Source organism: Gopherus evgoodei, chromosome 13 (assembly GCF_007399415.2).
Source record: "Gopherus evgoodei ecotype Sinaloan lineage chromosome 13, rGopEvg1_v1.p, whole genome shotgun sequence".
NCBI lineage: Eukaryota > Metazoa > Chordata > Testudines > Testudinidae > Gopherus > Gopherus evgoodei.
In genome coordinates, this window is record NC_044334.1 from 13,648,421 (window position 1) to 13,665,084 (window position 16,664).

At 48.4% G+C, this 16,664-nt stretch overlaps 1 protein-coding gene across 1 annotated transcript; it reads left to right on the plus strand.

Annotated features, from left to right (window-relative positions):
* Nucleotides 1-825: 825 nt before the first annotated feature.
* Nucleotides 826-16,208, plus strand: NOC4L (nucleolar complex associated 4 homolog). The gene is made up of 15 exons (XM_030583080.1): nt 826-936; nt 1,987-2,107; nt 3,909-4,015; nt 4,490-4,597; nt 4,832-4,981; nt 5,615-5,714; nt 6,518-6,552; nt 6,638-6,688; nt 7,031-7,142; nt 7,956-8,016; nt 9,177-9,287; nt 10,707-10,870; nt 12,184-12,266; nt 13,296-13,409; nt 14,124-16,208. The coding sequence occupies exons 1-15, from the start codon at nt 826-828 to the stop codon at nt 14,238-14,240; spliced, it is 1,545 nt and encodes a 514-aa protein (XP_030438940.1). The 3' UTR covers nt 14,241-16,208.
* The last annotated feature ends 456 nt before the right edge of the window (nt 16,209-16,664 follow it).

Genomic DNA, 16,664 nt, shown 5'->3' on the forward strand with positions numbered 1-16,664 from the left:
CATTTCAGTACTGTGTAGGGTAAATAATGTTCAATACACTTCCACTGTTTTTTGTTAAAAAGGGTAGGGCATTGGCTTTTAAAAGTACCAGTAACTAACACTGATTGCTAGTAATTTGTTCTTGTGGTGGAAAAAGACTTTTTTGTCCATGGATTTGCCTGATTTTATAAATGTTAATTCACCCCAGCAGAATTAATGCATGTGAAATGAACACTAATGCTTATAGTCCAAATCGGGCTGTTTACAGGCAGACAGAGGACTGACTCCAGGAGCTGGGGCTTTCAAAACAATAACTGTCATGAGACTCATGACAAAATCATGAGTGTTTGCAGAACTGCAGGTGTGATGGGAGCTGCTGCCACCTGGCCCTGGTTCTGGGTGTGCAGGGTGCACAGGGGTGGGGGCCGCTGCCGTTGAGGCTCGGGGTGAGAGGAGCAGGGGGTGGGGGCCGCTGCCGTGCGGCTCGGGGTGTGCAGGGTGCACAGGGGTGGGGGCCGCTGCCGTGCGGCTCGGGGTGTGCAGGGTGCACGGGGATGGGGGCCGCTGCCGTGCGGCTCGGGGTGCGAGAGGAGCAGGGGGTGGGGGCCGCTGCCGTGCGGCTCGGGGTGTGCAGGGTGCACGGGGATGGGGGCTGCTGCCGTGCGGCTCGGGGTGTCGGAGGAGCAGGGGGTGGGGGCCGCACCGGAGGGAGGGGGTGCAGGGATTCGCGCTGGCCGCCTCCCGCCTTAGCTCGGGGCGGGGACTCGGCTCCGCCGGGCTGCGCCTCTTCTCGCTGCCGCCAGGGGCTGCTCGGCTGCTCCGTCCGCACACGTGGAGCAGCCCGACATGGCGCAGCTCGGGCAGAGCGCGGCCGCCGCGCTGGCCTCCAGCCTGGAGTCGGTGCTGCGGAGCCGGGGCAGCGCCAACCGCGTCTTCGAGATCCTGGAGCTGCTGCAGGTGAGCGGGGGCCGCGGGGAGGCGCGCTGGGGGGGGCTGGGGCAGAGGACGGGGTTCGGTGAGGCTGGGGGGGACGGGGTTCGGTAGCGCTGGAGGGGGCAGGGGACGGGATTCGGTAGCGCTGGGGGGGAGCTGGGGCAGGGGACGGGGTTCGGTAGCGCTGGGGGGGAGCTGGGGCAGGGGACGGGGTTCGGTAGCGGTGGGGGGGGAGCTGGGGCAGGGGACGGGGTTCGGTAGCGCTGGGGGGGAGCTGGGGCAGGGGACGGGGTTCGGTGAGGCTGGGGGGGCAGGGGACGGGGTTCGGTAGCGCTGGGGGGTCTGGGGCAGAGGACGGGGTTCGGTAGCGGTGGGGGGGGCTGGGGCAGGGGACGGGGTTCGGTAGCGCTGGGGGGGAGCTGGGGCAGGGGACGGGGTTCGGTAGCGGTGGGGGGGGCTGGGGCAGGGGACGGGGTTCGGTAGCACTGTGAGGGGAGCTGGGGCAGGGGACGGGGTTCGGTGAGGCTGGGGGGGCAGGGGACGGGGTTCGGTAGCGGTGGGGCGGCTGGGGCAGGGGACGGGGTTCGGTAGCGCTGGGGGGGAGGTGGGGCAGGGGACGGGGTTCAGTAGCAGGGGATGGGGTTTGGTAAGGGGCTGGGGCAAGGGACTGGGGGAAGGGCAGGGGTCTGGGGTTGGTGGTGGGGGAGCTGGGGCAGGGCATCAGTAGCAATGGAGGAACAGTGAGGGGATCTGAGGGTGGTTGCAATGGTGCCAGGGTCTGCGGTAAGGGAGAGTGGGGGACTGACTGGGGTGGGCTGGGGGTGAGAGGTAGTTGGGGGGTTGGGACTAGGAGTCAGTGGCAATGGGGGCAGGGACTGGTGGGGGTGGCAGTGAGGGGTTGGGTGGTGGCAATGGGGGTGATGTTGGAGGCATGGGGGGGGCCTTTGCCAGGCGGTTCCTGTGGACAAGCTTGGTCAGCCCCGATAGGAAGGTTTCCTGCTGTCTTTGCCTCCTCTTTGAGTCCGCATCTGTCTCCCTGCAGACTAGCTCTGTGACCTTGCTTCTCTCCCCCAGGTGGACGAGGAGGACGTCATCCTTTGTGCCATCAGAACCTGCAGCCGGCTGTTTGGGACGCTGCTGGAGCGGGGGGAGCTGTTCGTAGGCCAGCTGCCGGAAGAAGAGACCTCTCTCGCAGGTAAGCGAGTGGCTGCTTGCTTGCTCTCTGCGGCTCTTTGTAAACCCTGGCCACGTGCTTATGTGACCCCAGGTCCCGGCATAATCCCATAGCGGCCTTGACAATTCACACTTTCATCAGAGCAGGTTAAATCTCCCAACATCCCTGAGGGTGAGAGGGGCTGGTAAAGCCTGATCTACATAAACATCTTGTACCAGTTTAACTAGGGAATGTCTACACTACACAGCCTATGCTGGCTTAGCCCTGTAGTGTAGATGCATCTTACGGCGCAGGAAACATCACCTCCCCAGCAGCACTAGCTGCGTCAACAAAGGTTTGGTTGACAGAATTGTGCTGGTTAGGAATGTGTTTTTTCAGACTCCTGACTTGACAATTATATTGGTATAGCTATGTGAAGTGTAGACCTAGCCTTAAAAATGAATGTCATTAAACCAGTGCAATTCTCTAGTGTGGACATGGTCCTACCACACTGATATGAGGCCTAGCTTAACTGCATTCATTATAGGGGGGCCTGCACTGTTTTAGCAAGGTCTGTTTCTGAATCGCCATAGTGAAATCAGTACCAGATATCAGTAAAGAATAAGTCCTGTAGGGCTTGGCTACACTTGCGAGTTAGAGTACATTAAAGCAGCCCTAGGCACCCTAACTCCTGAGGTGTCCACACTGGCAAGGCACGTAGAGCGCCTGGACTCTGCAGCAGGAGCGCTCCTGGTAATCCACCTCCAAGAGACGCGTAAAGCTTACTGTGCCTTGACTGAAATGCCCAGATGTCAGTGTGGACGAGATGTTGCATTATTGCGCTGTGATTGGCCTCTGGAACACCTCATAATCCGCTGAAGTCAAGTGGCCACTCTTCTCATTGTTTTGAAATCGGCTGCAGGTGAGCGGATATCCCCTTTCAAAGCGCTGTTTCTGACAGCTGGCATGCTTATTTGGTCTGAGACAAAGCAAAGCATTAATGTGGAATGCTGCTGTTGTGGGAGGGCGGGAGAGAAGAAAGTCTGCTACTACTGTCTGAACTTACAAGACAGCATGCTGACATGCCCTCAGCCCCCCAAAACACACACTCTCTCCCCCCCAAACACACTACACACTCCATCCTCCTCCCCCATTTGAAAAGCATGTTGCAGCCGCTTGCACACTGGGATAGCTACCACAGTGCACTGCTCTTTGTGGCATTGCAAGAACTGCTAATGTGACCACGCCAGTGTGCTTGCAGCTGACAGTGTAAACGCACGGCAGCATTTTCCTTGCTGCAGTCTCCGAAGGCTGGGTTAACTCCTGGCACTCTACATCTGCAAGTGAAGCCAAGCCCTTAGTCACCATTTGGAAAAGATGAGCTTGTAACAAACACACCTGACTTGGAGCCAGGAGATCTGGATTCTGTTCCCTGGTCTGCCACAGACCTTCCTGTGCGACCTTGGGCAAGTCACTTCACCTATCTGCACGGCAGCTTGCTAACTAAAATGGGGATAAGGCCTCCTTATCCCGCAGCATAGATCAAGGCTTAACATAAATGTACTTTTTAAGAGCCTCAGATAGAAGATGCCAGAGATTCATGTTTTACAAATGGATAAATTGATGCCTATGGGGGTTGTAACTTTTCTAAACTCACTGATTGAGTTAGTTCCTGAACAAAGGCTGGAACACGCCTCGTAATGCCTGTTACCAGCTGTAACCCTTAGACTGATTCCCTCCCTGAGCAGGACTGTCAGAAACCACATTAACTTCTCTGATTTGCTCCATTTCAGTCATGCCCATGGGCAATCAGAAGCCTCTCTCTTTATATTTTGCCCTTCAGGTAACTACAATGCAGAAGACAAATACAAAATATGGATGAGGCATCGTTATAACAGTTGTGTCAACTGCTTGGTGGAGCTGATGGGCCATGAGTCTTTTCAGGTCAAGGTAAGTTTTGTTAGTTTAATAATATGTTGCCTTGTGCCGGGTGTCCCTTCCAGAATTTGCAAAATAGGTAGGGACAATACTTAGATGGGATGCTTTTGAGGTGAACACACAGGAAGATATTTGCTTCAATAGGTGACTCCCCAGGAACCTGCTGCCTGCTACTTCCTGCAATGCCCATTCGCTGGGAACGGCGAACCGCAGCCACTGGAAGCTGCGGGGGCCTGTGCCTGCAGATGGTCAATGTCAGCAAAATGTCACATGGCCCGCAATCAGATTACCCCTGTTGTGCCGCAGGTTGCCCACCGCTGCCATAAAGACTCTTGCCTTCCTCCCTCAAGTAGCACTTCCAATGCTGTCATATATAGCTGAGATTTCTGTTGTTGTCCTATCATCGTATTCATCCTGACTAGAGTGAGCATCTCTAAGATTTATTGTGGGTTTTATTTTTAAATCTTTCTTTTGTCTCCTTTAAAGGAATTATCACTCGTTACCCTCATGAAGTTTGTTGAGTTGGAAGGGAAATACCCTTTGGTCAAAGCAGAATGGAAAGGGAGTTTCCGTTTCCCTCGTGAGCTTTTAAAAGTGAGTGGCAAAACTTAAAAGTAGTTGATGTCAACTATTCTATGTCATGCACAGAACGTAGACACTGGGAACATATGTTCATCCTCGGACGCCATAGAAGACTAGGCACTGACTTTCTGCTGTTTTCTGAGATAACAGAAGTCTGAGGTAGCTCATGGCTAACAAAAATATCTCTGTTAGTGTTTGTGTATAATAAATTTTGACATGCTACTTTTTTTCAAAACCCTTTGCTAGTTAGTTGTGGAGAACTTAATCCCTTGTGAAGAGGACTCTTCGCTCCTGATTTCACGTTTCCAAGAGTACCTGGAGTATGATGACATTCGGTACTTTGTGATGAAGGCTGTCGCTGAAAATATTGGGCAAGTCATGCAGAAGACACAAAAGGTGCTTTGAATATTACAGTTGAAGTGGGTTTGGGTACCCCTCAGTTTGGAAGCTGCAGCTTGTAGGTGAAGTGAGTGTCTGGGATTCTCCAGCCATACCTGGAATGCCCTTCATGGTCCTAGAGAGAGATGTGTGCTCCTTTGCATGCCATGAGCTCTTTCCTATTTTATTTTTATGCCAGGTTTACAGAACGCTGTCCTCCATTTTAACTAGGCGTGTTTTTCTGGATTCCTTTGCAAAACCTCCTTGATTGGATACTGCGTTCTGATTTAGCCAAACCTGAGCAATCTGGAGGGCTCAGCTAGAAGGTTTTGATTTTTGCTTCATTCTCTAGTGGGCAAACATGGTCGGTTTGTTTTTTCTATCAGCAGCAGCCAAGTTTTTGTTTTGTAAAACAAGGGTTAATTCAGACTCAGGTTTTATATTAGACAAACCAGGAAAATTTAAGACTGGGAGAGTTTGTAAGAATGATTGATTCTAATCTTGATTTGTCTCTGAATCTAACATCCAGATCTTTGTTTTAATGTGTTTTTCTAGTTAAATGCTGTCATTGCGGGTAAAATAGACGAATGTTCAAGTCACTGATCCTTTGTGCGACTCTTACTTATGCATGTGCTTTCCCTCCCTCCCCAGGTTCCGCTTCCAGTTTACCAACAGAATGTATTTTCCCTCATTTCATCAATTAGCATGCCAAGCCAAGAGAGTGAGGTGATCAATTTCATGGTGAAGCAAGGTTAGTGGTTTTTGTAGTGTTGCTATTAGCTTCATGTGATGACATATGAGATGGGGGGGAAAGCATGCTTAAGGGTGTTTGCTTGTTAGAATTCGCTAATGTGATTAGAATCGCACCAAATGTAACAAAATCCAACTTCTGCAATGCAGAACTTTAAAACGAAGTATCGTACACGCTCATGACAGTGTATTTAAAAAAGAAAACATTCTGCAGTCCTTTTTTAAAACTGCTTTTGAGGATCTACCCTCTTCTGCTGCCCTGGATCACTGTTTATGGAGGTATCATCTCCACCTGCTAATAGAGAGACATGCTCTTGAGGAAAGACAAACCATGGCCTGAGAGTGCCTTTATAAAGCTTTGAAACATCCAAACCTGCTTAATTGCACGAAGTGTCCATGGTTGGTTATGGTCACTTTAATTGGCATTTATTCCTCCTTCCCATCCATCGCACTTCAACCAAGATGGTCTGGGCAAGCCTAGATTCTCATTAGCTCAGAAGTTTAAAGATGTTTGTTCCTTGTATATTTTTGATCAAACTGCAATGACATGAGAAAATCATACCTTGTTTAACTCCTCTGTGTTTAAATCTGCATAAGAACAATTTGATTAGTGCTGTCCGAAGTGAAAAGCTTTTCAGATGTCCACAGCTCCATGTAGATTCAGCCTGAAATAAAACTGAACTCAGGTGTGCTTGGCTCGCTGTAATAATTAAAGTGTAGCTATTTGAAAAGGGCCAGTGGAAAGGTGTCATTTTTTTTGGTCATTTCAGATTAACTATTTGTCTTGCTTTTTTCCTTAAACAGCTAACCAGGAAGAATGGAAGGTATCGAACCTAAAGGTAACACTTCATTTGATAATTGGCAGAGTTGAACTCCGTGTGTTCATCAGTATGTTTAGCTCAGTGTTTGCATTTTTGTCTTCAGGAGCATAAGCGGGCTTTTGAAAGGATGTGGCTTGGCTTTCTTAAACACAAGGTGAGTGGGAGCTGGCCTTTATTGCTTTAACCTAGCCTCCTCTAACTTTTGTTACTATTGCGGTCCTGGAATTTTCTCAAATCGTCCACGCAACTTAACACTCTTGTTGTTAAGGCTGATTCCCCGTCTCTGTCGCATAGCTCCACCGACCCACTCATGAACCCAAAATGTTTTACATTTAGGGTCTCTGCAGGCACAGGATCGGGACCTTTGTCTCTGAACTATGCTATATCTGTCTAGCCCTTTCCAGTTTTCTTCCTGAGTCAACCCTTCTAGCCTTTAATTAGGTAGTGTTTCTCTTCTCTGCAGCAAATGTTTAATGTGATGTTTCCACCTTCACAGCTACCCAACGGCCTTTACAAAAAGGTTCTTGTAATTTTGCACGACTCTATCCTGCCTCACCTGAATGAACCCACCCTTATGATTGACTTCCTGACAGTCGCCTATGACATAGGTGGGTAAAGAAATAGACTTCTGTGAATCTTGGGGAATGACAAAGGGCCGCGATGTTACTGTGTCTGTCTTTATAGTGTGGTACGGGTGGGCTGCAGCCCCTCTGCCTTTTTGGGGGGCGATTTAAAGAGGGACCCATCTGGCTGAGTCAGTAGAGGTGCGTTGCCTTTGGCTGGAAGGGAGGAAACAACCTTGAGGAAAGCAGGGGTCCTGGAGGGTGAGGTAAAGAGAAATAAACCAAATTGGTTGCCAGTACCTGTTTGAGAAATAACTTTTTATTCCCGTTCTTCGTATGTAAGAAGATCCTGCTCAGAGCTTTAGATTGAGGCGTGTACCAGAAAGATTTCTTAAACCAGAGAGTTCAACCAGTGCTGTTGTGAAACAAGCTAAGCTTCCACCTTGTCTGTGTTTAGATATAAGATGCACCGCTTTCCTGCGGAAGTGCGAATTCCAAGGCAGTATCTTTGTCTCCAGACATTGCCCTCGTGGGGGGGATTAGGCCAGCATTACGGTGCCTCTTTCAGCTCCTCTTACTTTGTGCATGTATCCTTTTAACTAGAGCTAAAATCACTCAGTAGCAAAAAGCTCTCTAAGTGATTTGTGAGTCTCTGGTAGCCTTTAGTTGAATTCACATCCCTTGAATTTTACAGCCAGTCATTACGCTGGGGGGTTTCACATAGGTTAATTGCTGCAGTTTCGAGTGCTCTGAATTTTCTGTCCCTTCGGGGTCCGTTTCCATTAATGTTTGCTACAGAGACCTGTGATGACCTGTCAGCTTTGCTAGATCTTACTATCCCACTTTGCTCTTTTATAGGTGGAGCAATCAGTCTTCTAGCCTTAAATGGGTTATTTGTTCTGATTCATCAGCATAACCTGTAAGTAACAAGAACATCATCTTGTTTAAAGGGACAAGTGTTTTGTTTGAGCAGAGTTTTGCAGTTCCTTCTTTATATATAAAAGGGACTGACGTGGATTCCCCAGTTCCCTGTGCTCTAAAATTCCCTCATTAAAAAGCAAAGTACTGCAGGGTTCTGCAGTAGGGTTCATCCCATTGGGGGTTGAGCTTGTTTGATAACCTGGGCCTTACTATAAATGCCTAAATGGAAACTGAACCCCTCTCGAGCATGTGAGTATAGAGCCCTTGAAAATCTAGCTGCACTTGTGCAAAGCACTGCAGTTTTCATGAGGATGCTGCAGGAGTTAGGGCTGTTACTAGAGACAATTGCAATATGTTTTCATAAGGTGTGGGTCACACCCTTGGCGCTGGTTGTAGCTCACATCAGAGAGATCTGGGACACATTTTACAGCGGGTAGTGAAGCAGTACTCATTGAGCAGCTTTGAGCTGGAAAGCTCCCAGTTGTGACTTGATCCCCGAGAGGGGGAGAAAAGGAGGCGAGATGCTTGTGTGTGTTGTAGGATGGGGTGAACTTGCTCTTTCTCTATGGTTCTAAATCACCCCTGAATAGGCACCAGCCCTTCTGCCAACCTCTCCCCCCCCGTCCCCCCAACCTGCTCCACGAATGAGTTGACTTTGCTTTTTGCGGCGTCCTTTGCTCCACGATTTCTCTCTCTTTCCACATCTGAGCCTTGGTGACGTTGGCCATCCCAGTCCACTTCCTGGTCCCCGTTGCAAAACCCACCATTGTCTTGTCAGCAGTTTGGGCTAGGGGTGAATGGGCATGAAGACTTAATTGCCCCTCCAGGAAAAGGTGAAATCATGTTTGCCGTGGGTGGGAGCTTGCAATGCCTCTGTCAGTGATCCTGAGCCATTGTATCAGTGGGAGCTTTGCTGTTGACTTCAGTGGAGGTTACTCAAGCCAGTGAGAACTCCAGGCACCAAAGCTGTCCACAAAAGCACAAAATCACCATTTTTTTTGGTGGCTGGGGAGAGGAACCTCCATCTGGCAGCTCAGTTGAACGAGGCCAGATGAGGGTGCCCTAGAGAAGGGAGTTTAGGGTATAAGGAATGCCACAGCGTTCCTCCAGGTTACTTACAAATCAAGAATTTGCACATCTGTTTGCTTTTTCTAACAGGGAATACCCCGACTTTTACAAAAAGCTGTACAGCCTCTTAGACCCTTCCATATACCACGTGAAGTACCGAGCCCGGTTTTTCCATTTAGCCGATTTATTTTTGTCTTCATCGTAAGTACCTTTTTGATAATATTTGCCCAGTTATTTCCCCCTGTGTTTCTGTCCAGCCAGAGACTGCCCTTGAACAGTCCCCTGTGCTCGCTGACTAAACGTATTTTGCTGTGTCTGTAGGATCTGATTCTTGTTAGCCTCATGTAGGAAACTGGGCTTGAGAATGTGACTTAGTCTTGTTCCCTCATTTTGCACTTGCAGAATTTTTGACCATTTGTCATGTGCCTGAATAGATGAAAAGGGTAAAAGTGCGGTTGTGTATCTGAATGTTATCTGCAGTCCCTTATGTGCTTATGCTGCTCTTCAATTCAGCTGGCTGCTGTTTGAATCAGTAGCTGGAAGTGGTGAGCAAATAGCATTCTCTCCATGGCTTTAGTAGCAAGTGTGCAATTCAAGAGTAACATGCAGAGCCCTTGCAAGGTTTTACAGGCGGTTAAGCCATTGAGAAGTTGCTGGCCCTTTTATACAAAGGGGTTCAACAGCCTGTCTTAACACTGCCAGTTGAGTGCATGGAAGGAAGAAGCTAGATAAACCACCTGCTAATTTGAGGCTATATGTCTATCACTTTTCTGCATTGATGACATACACCGAGAGTAACATAGTTTGTGATTTACCACTAGAAAATCAGTATGAATTTCTCTGTGTATTAGTCCACAAGACTGAGTAGCTATAACTCATAATCCTTAATCCTAGCTCTCCTGTCTCAGAGGAAGTGCCTAGATTGGCTGATGGACGAGGTAAAATGGAATTGGTTAGTAAAAATAAGGAAAGCTGTCACATACACTTATCAGGCATTGCAGACGGGTTTGGTCTTTTCTGACAATTGGAACACTCACCTTAGTCCTAAAGATATTTCATAAATGTGTCACCATGGCCTGCATACCAATTACACACACACACACACAACTTCATTTAAAGAACATTATTGAGGTTACAAAGTCAAGCACTCACAAATTAGCAAATGCATGTATAAATTACCACATACAAAGCTACGAGTCAGTCTCTGCTGGAAATGTCCATAAGGAGATGCCACAGATGCAGATCAAAAGACTGGGGGGGGAGGGGAAAGAGATGACATACAAGAGTTTTATCGGACATCAGGGAAATTTGAGAATCTAGGCATGGAGCACAAACAGCGGTGGATGGCAACGTGGTGAACGATTCATTGACTTTCACTGGGACTTGGGTGCCAGGCTCCAATTAAAAGAAGCTAAAAGAAAAGGTTAAAGTTTTTGCTTGTAGCGTCTTTACATTGGACAGTCCAAGGAGGTCACATCAGCATGAAGATGTGCTGTCAGCGATTGCCTGTGTTGTATCTGGATCAGATTTTTAGGAGCCACGTGCTGCAGAGTCGCCTGCTAGACGCTAGCTAAGGCTTTGACACTGGCATAACTTCTTGGTCTCTCTTGTTTCCAATAGGCACTTGCCAGCATATCTGGTGGCAGCGTTTATAAAGCGCCTCTCTAGGTTGGCCCTCACTGCTCCGCCTCAGGCTTTGCTCATGGTCATTCCCTTCATCTGCAATCTTTTCCGGAGGCACCCAGCTTGCAAGGTTCTTGTGCACAAACCTGGCGGATCTGAAGGTAATAGGAGAACGGAGAGGGGGCTTGCAGTGCTCTACCAAGCGTTCACAAAGGAGCCAATCCACCAGCTGGGGAAGGTGAAATCCCATCTCCGGGTCCCTTCCTGGGTTTTATTAACAAAGATTCAGAGTAGTTTGTGTCCCTTGTCTGTCTCCAGGATTTCACAGTCCTCATGGCCTATCTATTAAAGCTCCCCAGTTCTCTCCAGCCAGCTGTTGCCCCTTGCCAGTGTCTTCCTCTGAGTCATTTCCACCCAGTAGAGGCACAGAGCTGCTGCTAGGTCCTTCTCTGATGCTAGGACTCCCTGTCTGTTCCTCTGCCTTAGAGGCAGGCAGCCCTATTTGAGAACGTCTGCAGGGCTAATGACTAGATGCAGGCGTGTGGCCCTGCTGCGACAGCTCCCAGCTTGAGTGGGCTCAGGGACTGATACATCCACACACCCAGTGGCACCATGGTGCTAAAATGTGTATTTAAAACCAATAAATCTAGAAACCAAAGGGTTCTGGAGCAAGGCATGGCAAGTAGATTCCTTGTGCTGAGATCTAGCTGTTATACCCGCCATTCTCTAGGTGTCCAGCTAAATAAATGCTTTCCGAGGACGTCTGTGTGGATGGATATGTGGATGCCCAACTGGTGCTTTTTGATGCCCAGGTTGAGATGCTTCAAAGGGACTGATTTTCAGAGGGTGGCTGCTTGGCACTTTCTGGACATCAGGTTTCAAATTGGCCCCACAAAATCACTAGTCACTTGAAAATGTTTGAGTCTCTAGGTGTTTTGAGTCGTTTTAATCTATTTCTTGGATGGCCTGGGGTAGACTTTATTGTGCTCAATATAAAGAATGAAAATTTATTTTGGATATGAATAAATATGCTCAGTGTTTCCTTAGTTCCCAGCATTTCTCCCACCAGGTTGGCTTAACAACCTCCAGTGTCTTTATTGCCTTTTCCGTGAACTGGTTGATGATGGTTTTGAACATGAGTGACAAGTTGGGGCTGTGTGAGACTTCTGTCTTAGCTTCAAATCATTCTGGCATCTTGCCTCCAGTTCTCAGAGTCACCTCCTGCACTTGTTACAATTCAACAGAGTTAGCCACGGTTTGGAGTGCAAGCAGCCCTGAGGTCTGCCAGGTCACATCAGTGCAGGCTTATTCTTCTACCGCAGGCGTGTCAGATATGGTTTCTTATCCCAGTCTAGCTGTGCCCATTGCTCTCTGTTTCTGCCATGTGTCCCTGGTGGTGTGTGTATCCCCATTCAGGGACGCTATTAGTTGTGCATTATAGATGTTCCTATTAATGTCTCTCTTTCTCTCTCAGATCTGTCAGAAGATCCATACATTATGGACGAGGAAGAGCCATCTGAAAGCAGGGCTTTGGAGAGCTCGCTGTGGGAGCTACAGGCAAGTCCTCCAATAACCTGACTGGTGCAGAACACAGAGCCCCTGCTTGCCCCCCTTCTTTGCTTACTTCCCACCATCAAACCTCCCCACCACCACCCCCTTTTCACTGCATTACTTTACAATAGGAGATGTCACTTAAAGGAACATGGTTGGAAATGAGCTGACTTCCTGGCCAGTGTCCTACTTGCCTCTTGCCCCTCAGTTCCAATTGTAATGCAAATTATTTCACATGCACAAGAGCTGGGCTGCATTTCTGTGGAGGAAATGACCCCTAAGTGCCAGTCCTTCTGGCCGCACAACCGGACGCACACAGTTAACTGCAGAAGATGGTACTGAGCACAGCAAATATCCTGCACTAAATAAGCAAGACATTAGGGCCGGGGTAAAAATGATCCCACTAATAACCCTTGTGGAGTTTAATTGGGACAAATCCAGTTGGGCTCTGTGGAACTGAAAATCTGTAGCAGGTTCTCCCCTTCTTTGAATCCTCCCGTGGGATTCTCTAGCCAAGCAGAATGTATTAAATTCTGTGGTGGCTCTAAAACTCTACAGCAAGGGTATCTTTTCCAGTTTCAATTCCATGGCGCTTTTGCATAAGGGAGGAAGCCTGCAGGAAACTGTGTTTGCGGGAGCCTGACCTTGGTCGTGATGGACAGTCAATCCCTGTCTATGCTAACCAGTGTCCCTACGCAGGGTCTCCCTGAGTTAAGGGGCTGCTGACCGCATGACAGGTGGTAGGAGGCTCTATTTCTAGATGATGCGTATCGATGCTGAAGGTGGGAAGAGCAGCAAACCTATCACTGTTGCTCAGGCTATAAGGCCCTAATCCACCATGTTATTTGGGTGCCTAACTCCCATGGGAACTAGGCACCTAAATACCTTTGAGGATGTGGGCCTTAGTCAGACTAAACTAGTGCTGTAACAGATCAGCAGAGGTTCAGATGCTAGCAGTGGGGTTGGGGAAGCCCGATGGACTCGTCTTGCCCTCCCCTGATTATAGAACGTACCTAGTTCTCCTTGGTGCTTCAGACTCTTCAGAGCCACTATCACCCTGATGTGGCCCAGGCAGCTGCCGTTGTGAACCAATCGCTGTCTGAACTAGAAGATGACGTATCGGAGCTCCTGGAGCTATCTGCCTACGAGGTAGGGTTGTTCGCTGGGTGTGTGTTTGAACACTAACAATGGATGGGGGCTTGGGCGAGATCATGTCCTGCGGGGGCTGCTCAGCTGCAGCACCTGCTGTCCAGGTGGAGTTGGTAGCCAGGCTCGGCTAGGCGCTAAGCTCTGCTCTGCTCTGCCTGCCTGGTGGGAGGAGCGTAGGAGTGGGAGGCTGTGACAGCAGCAGGTCCTGATTACGCTAGCCAAGTTGTTACTATTTTAATACTCATTTACCAGCTCTAGTCTGTCCCGGAGAAATCTCAGCTGTCAAAATATTTCCGCCTGCCACCGTCTCCTATTGGAGCACGCTGCTGCAGCCGCTGTGAGGCAGCAGAGCTTTGAGCCCTGGCCCCTTGCTAGGTCTTAAGTGCCTGGGCCTTTGCGCTGGGGGTGAATTTTGCCTTCCATGCATTTATTAGTGCTGCCTTCACCTTGTTCCTTGTGTGATGAGATAAAGGGGTGCAGCTCCCTTAAACCTCTGTCTGTTTCTGTGCTGCCTCCTTTAAAAATGGTTTCTTTTTTCCCCTGTTGTCACATAATCAAAAAGGCCTCAAGAATCCCTGGCTTTCCCCTTTCCTGCTCTCGGTGTGGGGATAAATGTCTAGCCTTGCGTGACTGGAATTTGTATTGCCAAAAAAAATACCCTTTTGCTACAGAGTTCTAATGAAACCCAAATTGCGTTTGCCTTTGTTTAAATAGCTTTTTGATAGAGAGCTAAAGAAAAAAGTCACCAGCGTGCCCCTGGAGTTTGAACAAGTGAGAGGCTTGTTTGGCAAGAAGGACGATCTCTTTGCGGAGCATTTTGCGCTGGAATGATGCTGCCTTTCTGTAATACACGTTTCTGTATGACTGACTCTGACTGTGGAAGACACACCCAGCTGATCCATGAGTATTTCCGTTGAGGTTTGGCTGTGAAATCCAAGTTGATGGTTGGACTAATTGAGATGTTCCTGTGATCTTCATCCGCCTCCACAAACGGGCAGCTCCTCCTCTTCCTAACAGATTCCTTGTTTCTCACTGGCCTCCCTTTTGCATTTTATATTCACCTCCTGCCTGGGGTCAGAAAGCATCTTTCTCTATGGGCAGTTATTCCATAATTGTTCACTGCTGGGTTCTTGCACCTTCCTATGAAGTGTCCGGTGTGGGTTATTGTTGATTGGATTCGGGGCTGGAGGGACCTGATGTACTCTGGCATTGCACTCTTATCATTGGCATCTGGGGGTGTGGAGGTGAGGGGAGTGGGAACCTTCTGAGTCCATTAGACCTGGGTCCTGTCTGGGTTTCACTCCGGAGATGGCCCCACTCTTGTGGTGGAGGACTTGGGCCTGCTGCAGGCGATCTCAATATATGGCTTGTAAATTGGTGTCAGGTGAATGACGCTACAGCCATTAACGTCTACATATATTTGACAAACTTCAGCTAGTAAGAAACTAGTTTAATCGGAGAAGTATTATAAACCTTTACAGGTACTGGGTTTTGACTCCTGGATGCAGAGGCTGGAAGAACGGACTCGATTTCCAAAAGCAGCTGTTCACAGATGACACCAACTAACTCCATCTACTATGGTGGCGATGGGACCAAATTCTTGCATACACTTCAGTCACTTGGTACAAAGTTACCTTAGCAGAACATTACCACAGGCTAAATCTGTCCTGCTTTGAACATGAGCATACTCTTGGGGATTACTGTGGCTAAATTTCTGGTCAAACTGCAGTGGGAGGCCATGCTGATCCTGGGTATTATTTCCCGAGTGCTGAGAGTTGGTTAAACATAGTTCCACTTACAACTTAGAGGAAGAGAAATGTAGCCAGTGGAAGCCTGAATGCCAGTCAGGAGTTAAATAGTGTCTTTCCATTGTCTGATGAAGCTAGATGAATAGTTTGGCAAAGCCCCAGACTTGGATTTCCAGAAGTGATACAGAAATTTCCTTTGCTGTTGACTTGTGCTTGAATCTTGAAAGATGTTGAGTGCGCAGCTGGAGATCCAGTTACGTGCATGCTTAAGTTAAGCATGTGAGTAGTCTCTTTGAAATCAATGGGATCCAATGGTCTTAACAAGTTGCTCTTGTTCAGTTAGTTTTCAGCTCTGTCTTGCAACAATTTGAACAGAAAATGTTTCTCCATCTCCTGCAAGAAGCAGGTAGAAGGTGGGAGAGACCTAATTTTGGCAAGGGGTTGAAGGACAGAGGTAGAAATCTCTGCAGGGTTTTGCATAAGTTGGGACAGAATACATCCTATGATAGTGTCCTCTAGCTGACCGGCTTTACGTTTTCTCCAAGCTAAGTGTGGAACAAGTAGCAAATTACCATGGGCCACATACAAGGAATTGAATAGATAATTCTATCGGTGGCTGTGGGAGGATTTGGCTGGGATATTTAAGGGATCTTTAGGGAATTAGGTGCTGAACTCCAGTTGAATTTCAGTAGGAGCTGGGCACCTGACTTCCTTAGGGAGCTCCTGCCTTCATTATTGGCTTCTCACTTGCAAAGGCAGGAATGTGGTCTCAGCCAGTCTCCTTGCGCTCTGCTCCCTGTCTTTTGATATCAGTGGAAGGGTGATGCAGTGCTTGTGACATTAGCCAGTGATTTAGGAGTTCTGGATTCAAACCCCCACTGTGCCTCTGTTCCTTATCTGTAAAGTGGGGTGATAGCATTGCACTACCTCCCAGGGGTGTTGTGAGGATCAGTACTTTAAAGATTGTGAGATGCCCAGACACAACCGTCATGGGAGCCATGTAAGGACCTAAGATGTTCTTGAATAAACGTGTGTCGGATTTTTAACCTGACATCTCCTCGATATGTTTCCGTAAATGCAGCCTTTGCTACCCTGCCTCAGTGTTACCGACCACTGTTACAATGAGACCTTGCTGTGGAGCCTGACCCCGTCTCTCACCTCCAGCTGCCTTCACCCAGACTTTGCCTTGACTGCTGTGCACATGAAGATATGAAGCCTGGTGCAGTCATTTGAATTTCACTGCAGAGCTAATTCTGGGCGTCTCCTGTTAGATCTTGTGATGGATTAGAGAGGGTCCATAGTTTCAGATGATAACTAGAAGAAGAGGAGTTGCCAGATGCACAAGCATTGGGTGTGAGAATGCATGAAAGTGTAGCCATTATTTGTAAGCGTGTGTAATACAACTTCTGTCACTTCAAACCCTGGAGAGTGCAAGGAAAACAGATTGTATCCTCATCCCCAAATGGTTCGCTTCTCATTCATTCTGTGTAAGATTAGAAACCAGCAG

Coding starts and splice junctions, on each gene's coding strand:
- NOC4L (XM_030583080.1), top strand. CDS start 826: ATGGCGCAGCTCGGGCAGAGCGCGGCCGCCGCGCTGGCCTCCAGCCTG. Junction 6,689..7,030: donor TTGGCTTTCTTAAACACAAG/GTGAGTGGGAGC, acceptor CCACCTTCACAG/CTACCCAACGGCCTTTACAA. Junction 7,143..7,955: donor GACAGTCGCCTATGACATAG/GTGGGTAAAGAA, acceptor GCTCTTTTATAG/GTGGAGCAATCAGTCTTCTA.